Source organism: Amblyomma mixtum, chromosome 1 (assembly GCF_055824585.1).
Source record: "Amblyomma mixtum isolate Tamu chromosome 1, ASM5582458v1, whole genome shotgun sequence".
Lineage (NCBI taxonomy): Eukaryota > Metazoa > Arthropoda > Arachnida > Ixodida > Ixodidae > Amblyomma > Amblyomma mixtum.
The window spans coordinates 18,330,711-18,339,317 of record NC_143012.1 but is presented as its reverse complement, the minus strand read 5'-3'; the positions used below and the strand labels follow the sequence as shown (position 1 = coordinate 18,339,317).

The 8,607-nt window shown below is 47.4% G+C and overlaps 1 protein-coding gene across 2 annotated transcripts; it reads right to left on the bottom strand.

Annotated features, from left to right (window-relative positions):
* Positions 1-519: 519 nt before the first annotated feature.
* Positions 520-8,158, bottom strand: LOC149365626 (E3 SUMO-protein ligase PIAS1-like). 2 transcript variants are annotated; one of them, XM_089587547.1, is made up of 3 exons: positions 7,867-8,158; positions 3,199-3,696; positions 520-926 (listed from the first exon to the last, which is right to left on the bottom strand). In XM_089587547.1, the coding sequence occupies exons 2-3, from the start codon at positions 3,649-3,651 to the stop codon at positions 651-653; spliced, it is 729 nt and encodes a 242-aa protein (XP_089443673.1). In that variant the 5' UTR covers positions 3,652-3,696; positions 7,867-8,158; the 3' UTR covers positions 520-650. The 2 variants fall into 2 exon arrangements, with proteins under 2 accessions (XP_089443673.1, XP_089443589.1); XM_089587463.1 differs by lacking the exon at positions 7,867-8,158 and adding an exon at positions 7,265-7,561.
* Between the last annotated feature and the right edge of the window lie 449 nt (positions 8,159-8,607).

The window sequence follows — 8,607 nt, the reverse complement described above, 5'->3', positions numbered from 1 at the left end:
AAATCCTTCTCCTTCCCTGCCTAGGCTCTACTGCGTTGCCAAAAAAAAAAAGTTGTCCGCGAGTATAGACATAAGATTTCAACGAAATGAACGACACGAAATAAGTTTAGGTTTGGTGAAATGTGGAGTAGATTTGTAATAAGGGAGCAAATTACTCATTGACATCCTTGGGTGGATGTCAATGGTTAATTACCCCCCTATTAGGTATGGGTTTATTGGGGTTTAACGTCCCAAAGCGGCTCAGGCTATGACGGACGCCGTAGTAAAGGGCTCCGGAAATTTTGACCACCTGGGGTTCTTTAACGTGAACTGACATCGCATAGAACACGGCTCTCTAGAATTTCTCCTTCATCGAAATTTGGCCACAGCGGCCGGATCGAACCCACGTCTTTAAGGCCAGCAGCCGAGCGCCGTAACCACTGAGCCACCGCTGCGCTACGAATGACACAAAATAAATTAATTGCAAAATCGGACACTCCAGTTGTCATTGGAGTGAATGAATACAGTTCAACACAAATCTGAAAAACTCACGTGCGCTTTTATTCTCTTTCCATGCCATGTTTTTCTATGTTACACAGAGGTGCGCTGACTAGAGATGGCGTGGGAGAATACGGTGGCGAACCACGGTCAACAAAGGAAAGCACTCGATGCTACGGAATCACCGGTGCCCAGCTTGCGTCTGGTCTGAAGTCTACGGCGACGCACATGTTGTCCACGGTTTCAAGGACGCCCAGCATCAGCAAGTCCACGCACATATCCGGTTCGAGGAGCTGTTCGCTGCAGATGGGGCATCTCCACGGCGGCTGCAGAGATTCCTCGTTGAAGTCGAGGTACGCGTAGGCGTCGAAGCATTCCACGTGCCGACAGCGCTTCCCACGACAGGGCAGCACAATCTTCCTGCGCGTCAATGGACAGACCAGGGATACCTGCAGGGGGCAAGGGATGTGCAAGGTCAGAAGCATTGCGTGGTTACGGCGTTGCCCTCAGAAAGCATGGATAGTGAATATGGAGTGGACATCGAGCATTAAGTGTTGAAATGACACCAATAAAGGGCGTTAAAATTGTTCCGTTACCAAATATTCTGGACAAACGCACTTATGAGCGGGAAAGCAATTGTGAAGGCAATTTTTTCATATAATGTAAGATTTCACTATAATAATCGATAGTTCAGTTCAGTTTATGGGGGATTGACGTCCCAAATCGACTCGAATATGAGGGACGCCGTAGTAAAGGTCACCGGAAATATCGACCACCTGGGGTTCTTTAACACGTCCTGACGTCGCACAGTACACGGGCCTCTAGAGTTTCGCCATCGAAATTCGACTGCCGCGGCCGGGATCGAACCCGCGTCTTTTGGGTCAGCAGCCGAGTGCGATAACCGCTGAGTTCCGCGGCGGGCTTAATAATCAATATATGCTCATATCTCCCGAAGGCAGTAGCATTACTTTTTTCTATGGCACTCTTGACTGCTCGATCCGATCGATGGAAATACTTTAAAAGAAATATTTTGCTACATATGAGAAGAATGGGCTATTACCTTCAATATTTCCATAAGAGTATCGTACAATTTTTAGAACATCTTTGCGAGAATGTTGGACGTGTACCCAAAAATTTTGAACAAAAGAATTTTTGAACGGGAAAAGTTTGAGCGCAATGATTTTCATATAGTGAAAATTTTCACAATAACAATCAATATATACGCAGATCTCTCGTCGGCAGGCTTGAATTTTTTGCTATCATCAAAATCGCCCCCCATTGGTCTTTTATGGCAGTCTTAACTACTTCATATGTGCGATGGAAACATTTTGCTACATCAGAAGAATGGCCTGAGGGGCGAGTTGGTGCATGATGAAATGAACGGCGGCGCAACAAGAAGAACACAACAAGAGAGGGGACACCACATGCGCACACTACCAACTGTTTATTGCATGGAAAGGTGGCGTATTTAAACACAGCTCAGGCATGACACTCATCGCATTATCGCATAGACCCAACACGTGGAAAAGAAACAGCAACATCAGGATAAAAGACTAGAACCCTTAACCTCTGCAGAAAAAACTAAAAGATTTTGATAACAGAACTTTGAGCAGGCCATCTCGTAGCAAAAGCAGAGTCAACAATCGTAGCAAAGGCAGAGTCAAACAAGAGAAGCAAAAGCAGTCAAAAAAAAAAAATACAATCGTAGCAAAGGCAGCGTCAAACGTATAAAGCAAAAGCAGTCAGAACCCGAGAAACAACAAAACGAAAAAAAAAAAACAGTAACAAAGTTAACAACCCGCCCAAAACAAACAACAGACGGCCGCTAGAAATGCAGGGCTGAAAAGATGCACAGTGTCCTTGAAGTGTCCTTTCTTGACAGTTTTTTGTAACGCCATGTGCTGTGCATCTTTTCAGCCCTGCATTTCTAGCGGCCGTCTGTTGTTTGTTTTGGGCGGGTTGTTAACTTTGTTACTGTTTTTTTTTTTTCGTTTTGTTGTTTCTCGGGTTCTGACTGCTTTTGCTTTATACGTTTGACGCTGCCTTTGCTACGATTGATTTTTTTTTTTTTTGACTGCCTTTGCTTCTCTTGTTTGACTCTGCTTTTGCTACGATTGTTGACTCTGCTTTTGCTACGAGATGGCCTGCTCAAAGTTCTGTTATCAAAATCTTTTAGTTTTTTCTGCAGAGGTTAAGGGTTCTAGTCTTTTATCCTGATGTTGCTGTTTCTTTTCCACGTGTTGGGTCTGTGCGATAATGCGATGAGTGTCATGCCTGAGCTGTGTTTAAATACGCCACCTTTCCATGCAATAAACAGTTGGTAGTGTGCGCATGTGGTGTCCCCTCTCTTGTTGTGTTCTTCTTGTTGCGCCGCCGTTCATTTCATTTTGCTACATGCTCAAAAGAATGGACCATCACCTTCAATATTTCTATACCAGTACCTTACAGTTTTTCAATATTCCTATTTGTGTCCAAGAACGTTGGACAACCCACTAACAATGTGTGGACGCAAAAACTGGAGGAGAACATGCAAATTTTCAAAAATTTAGGTACTACGATAAGAGTGAAAAAAAAAATACCGGAAAAAAGTAATCTAGAACAGATTCCTGGCCAACGGAGATAATTACAGCATATGCCGTTCCAATATGATTTCCATAGACTGGAAGGAAGATCATTTTTGTGCTGCTAACATGCCTCAGAAACAAGGCAACGCAGCCGTACCTGTAAAGTCTGTGCATAGTAGTCGTCCCTCCCGGCGAAGTGGATTTGGAGGCGAGCCAACGTGTGTTTCCGCTGATGCTCGTACGGGATGACTGCGTACGCACGGAGCAGCTCTCTGTGCATTTCGTGTTCGGATACCTTGAGCACTTCGTGGACCTCCATTCTGATGTCCACCGGGACGCCTTCGAAATATAAGACGCAGTCGTTAGCGGCTGTGGTCAAGAGCGGTGTTACGTTGACCATGGTGAGCGTCACGTCGTGATAGGCTTGGTCGTTCGCGCCACCGTAGCGGTCCGGGCGGCGCATCGTCACTGCGAAGGTGACGAACACCATGGTCCGATGTGCGCGGATTGACGGGGTCATTGAGACCTCGACGAAGTACGAAACCATGTCGGGGTGCTCGGCCGATATGACGGAATTAATGGGGAACTGCCTCAATGAGGAGTAAAACATGGCGAGGGCTTCGAGGTAACACCGGGATGTCCCGCGGTCTTTTTCCTGGAAGACAAGAAGATATGATTGGTATATTGTAGCTTATGTCAACTATAGTCAGATACAACTCGAGAAAGAAACGGCAAATATCCCTCTAACTAGGCCCTCCAGAAAATGACGTCGACTGTCAATTCGTTAGCATGAGATCGCAGGCAGACGGAAGATGTCTCCTTGAAATAGGGTTGACTGCGATGTCATGACAAACGGTCGACGCCATTGACTGCAGGGTTTCTGTACAAGGCCCACCGATGGTTGTGCTTTGAAAAAAATGGCAACTAAAGTGTTGAGAGGCGAAAGCCGAGGACACTATTTCGTGACGACTTTCGGTTGATACGACGTCACACCGTTCCCGTGGCTATTTCGATACCCAAATTATACATCTTGCGGGGATATTAAGTGTTAATTACGCTTAATTACACATTTTCCATCTAATCTGGCACAAATCCGACGTTTCTCCGCTCATTCTGTGACAATTTTCACTATACCGTGACGACTTCCCGTGGATGTGACGTCACATCATTCCCGTGGCTATATCGACATCCGCGCTATTTCGACGAAATTCGACATTTTTTCTTATAATTAATTACCTAATTAATCTACAATCATCAAACTTGGCTTCTAGGTTCATTTTTTCTTTTCTATCTGAAGCAACCATTAAAGCCATTAAAGGCTATCGCCTTAATCAGCTAGTTGTGTTATGAGGACGTGTTGTACTCTGATGGGTATGTTAAGCGTAGTGCAAGTTTCTCTTCGTTTGCATTGAGTGCCCCGCAGATATTTTTTTTTATTCACGTACTCAAATGCCCTTTAAAGCCATTACATAGGGGTTGAAAAAGAAAGCACAAAAAACTACAATGCATAACACAGTGCATCATCAAACAAAAGAAGTAACACGCGCAAAATTTGCGCTGATAGCCGACAACAAAACCGGATAAAAGGGGTTTGAGAGCACAGACTCATAAAAGTAGGCAACAGTGCCAGGGACAACAATCACAAATACAGTTCTGGGAAGAGTCTACTAAGAGTCAGCACGGAGTAAGCTGAGCACTTCACTGTGAACAGTAAGCCTCTCAGTTTGATGACAAAAGTCGTAATTGTTCTCGAAAACCATTTCTCAAGACAGCGCATTCCAATGATAAATGGCCAGGAACAGTGGCGAATTCCGCGTAGGTTGGGCACTAACAATTTTGGGCTGAACCTTAAAGGGGTGGGCTAATCAGAGAAAGATGCGATTAGCCGGAAGCGAACCTCGATGTCATTTAAATCGCGTATGTCGCCGAACCTACTTTGATCTCTTTCCGTCTCTAAATTTCCACGTTTTCCTCTTCGTAGCTCGCTGCTGTTTCCTCAATAGACCTGCATTCAATAACGTTCTGCGCATGCGCCAAGTCTCCCTGTCCGCCATTTTTGTCGCTATGGAAGGCGCAAATGGGGGAGGAGTTCGCTGCCCAAGTTCATCCACGAACGATGATTACGCGGTCAACAGACACCTTTAACACAACGCGTTACCGTTAGCGGGAGACCGCCCACCGCCACTACACACGCGCTGATTGGTCCATATATCCATATATCTGACTTGCGCATGCGCACTCACGGCAGGCGGGATCCCGTAACGGTGTCAACGTGACGAATTGCGAGAAAATAAAAGTAACGTCATTCGCGCGGTGCGCCTATGGAGGCAGTCATGGCCCAGAAGAAGATAGTGGTCGCATCGCGCCCACACAAGGAAGGCAATCCTGTTGTTGGGGCGCGCTACCCCCTCAACATCTTCATTTGTGCAGCTTTCGAATCTTGAAAAAGTATGGGGAATGAGGGGCCACAGGTATTGTTATAGTTATGTTAACCTATCCTGGAGGGCGCCACGGGCTACCCTAGCTGTGTATATAATAACGCAACTAATCTATTAAAAAGGTCTTCTTCGTTCGGCTAACTGGCGTCGTGCTTGCTTGGCTGGCTGCTGCTCTGCGTGTGCCAGCCGGCGATACAACAGGTATGCCATGAAGGAGCTAAAGGATGAGCCTCCTGCGATTCGCCAAATCTTATAGTGAATAGGCTCTATACTCGGGGACAACTTTTCATGGCAGTGCTGCAGAAGCTAGGCATGAGGGGAAGGAGCCGGAGCTCTGCCCCGTTCTTCGGACAAGGGGGACCGAGGGATAAAGGGGGAGAAGATGGAGAGGCCTCAGGGTCGATAATACTGAATATCCTGCTCCCCATTGCAAAAAAAAAATTTCCCTGGATATTAAACAGGTCTAGTGTAGTGTGGAAGGTGTGCCCATAGTTAACTCACCCCTGCCAGCTACGGCTAGGCGAAACCAGCGCAGCTCAAAACTATTGCCCGCAAAATAAGGCCTTCACAGCAGGGAATCTGGAACTTCTCCTCTGAGTTGGGGGGTTTTTGCTATTTATTTACCACATAAGCAGTTTCATAAGATGCACACACACACACACACACACACACACACACACACACACACACACACACACACACACACACACACACACACACACACACACACACACACACAATGACTGACTGCACTAAAAAAATATTGGGCATAATCTCTGTCAATTCTGCGAATCATGCTCGTGAGCAGGGGTCAGACAATCAACGACTTCTGTGGGGACGTGATTTGTATGTAGCATTTGGAGACTGTGGTAACGCTTACCCCTCTGGAGAAATGATAGGAATCGACCTCCCCCCCATTCCCGTCGCCTGCACCACGCGCTATATTTATGGAATTTTCACAGAAATGATTCGGGGAATCTTTGGCTGCCCAAGCCAGCAAGAAAGGTCCATTTAAGATGGAGACATTTCGTTAGCCACCATGTTTCTTCCCGCGGACTACCGATAAAGGCAGATCCACATGACGAACCGCCCGCCCGCGAAGCAGGCGTTACTTGACGTTCCCCTTCTGCTCCGTATGACTCAGGGCCGCCTGCCTACGGAACAAAGGAAAACGCGTCTAGTCCGCCTATCGCCCCTCTTCGGACCTTCACCCTCGCGCGTAGCGACGAACAGGTTAGCTATAGCCACGGTCATTGGCAACGCTAGTTACCGACATTGTTGTCCAGGAGTAAACCACACCGACCAGAGGTAAGACGTCACCTAACGTCCTACCTCTGGTCGGTATGGTGCACTCCTGAACAACAATGTCGGTACAGCATGCATACGACCGTGTTCATACCTAATCCGCTTAACGCCACATGCGAAGACTGGAGGCGCGACGATAAGCGTATTAGACATGGGTGCGACCTCCTACTATTTGTGGGACACGCTACGCACATGACCCGGCTCTGACCCCGTCGATTTCTATTGAGTGCTAAACAAAGCTGTCGTTCAGCAGTATGACTCAATGCAGCTGACTGCGGCTCCTGTAGTAGGCTCAAAGAGAATGCGACGGAAACCTCTTTGCGACACTTGCCGAACAGACTATTAGACGCGTCAAGAAGAGAAAACAAGGCTCTCATGGCGGTTTTGAAGCATTGAAGGCAAACATGCGTTCCGTGGATAGACGACACAAAGTAAACGAATAAATTCCGGTGACAAAAGAAGCGGGACTCAAGAGGGAACCTTTTCGCTATGGCGAGTCTTCCTTCCGGCTATGCAGAGTCTTCCAAGGCAGCACGGATGCACACGAGCAGGCATAAGCGACAATACCTGGTGGCGGTTTTAAAGCGGGTAACAGGCTGGCAGAGAGATATCAACTTCAGCACTGGCGCAGCCTGTAAATACTGGGGAAAAAACCCCGCGATAGGAACGACGGGACTCTCATTGAAGAACTCTTCGCCGTACTCCTGAGCACGCGTGCAAAAGTTGTCCGAACACGAGCCGTCCTCGCAACGGGTTCGAAACAGGGAAGTAGCGAAACGAGCAAGCTTTTAATTTCTAGCGAACAAATGAAAAGTAAGAGCACCTGCGCCAGTCGGCGCGAAAAAAATTGCTTACATTTAAAATGCCGTAAACAGATGGTAATCGTCCGCAGAATTGGTTAACTAGAATAAGACCGTAAAATTTATATGCAGCTTCGGGATTTTGTTCCAAAGATAAGGCAAGAAAAAGCTTACGCTATACAGACCGGAGATGAGAGCACGACAGTAGATGACACTTGACAGCTTTACGCTAGATAAACATCAAAAACGTAGTCTAGACGGTAAAGAGAATGAATGTCTTACCTAACTCAGAAAGGCGTCTTGTCCAATTTCTCCGAAATGCTTCTGGCAACAGGTAGCGACACCAGGCACGAGGACGGTGTGCACAACGTCTGCTCCTGTTGCGGTCACTGCCGGGATATCTCAAGAAAACAACACATGCTCTTGCATAGATACGCAGCGGCACCAACCAGTGTCGTCACTGAAACAGGCAGGGTGTGTGTCCGGTGATTGGATGGCTCTCTGCTCCTGGAGCGCTTTTCCTGATGACGATGTTTGGAATTCGAAAATCTAGTGCCTGATTGGCTACGCAGCCACGAAGCCGTAGCGAAAAGCTTTGAACTTTCCGACACTCCTCCTCTCCTGGGGCACCGCCGGAGAATCGAGCCTCCCATTGGCCGAGGCACCGTAGTCACGTGTTAGCGCGCGGTTTTTGGCTCCGCAGCAGACGCCGGCGCCATTGCCGGGAGCTGGGAGTCGCGCTTCGTTTTCTTTCTGTGCAACAGTTTTGGCGAGAAGCGTTTTTTTTTTTTTTCATCTTTGACGGCGTCTACGTGTTGCGGCGATGCCGAGCTTCTGTTGCGCGTATAGATGCAACAACCGAGGTGGCAGTGGCAAAATATTTTTTTGTGATTCCTTCCAGAAAAAGCAACGCGGCTCGCCGAAAGGTTTGGCAGCCCAGGATCGGCCGGGCAAACTTGGATAATGTTGTGGATCCGCGTCTTTGTGAGATAAGTGGTCGTTTTTTGGTAGTCAGTCGTGTTT

Coding starts and splice junctions, on each gene's coding strand:
- LOC149365626 (XM_089587463.1), bottom strand. CDS start 7,339: ATGCCTGCTCGTGTGCATCCGTGCTGCCTTGGAAGACTCTGCATAGCC. Junction 3,697..7,264: donor AGACTCGCCATAGCGAAAAG/GTTCCCTCTTGA, acceptor CTTGTCTTCCAG/GAAAAAGACCGCGGGACATC. Junction 927..3,198: donor ACTATGCACAGACTTTACAG/GTACGGCTGCGT, acceptor TGCCCCCTGCAG/GTATCCCTGGTCTGTCCATT.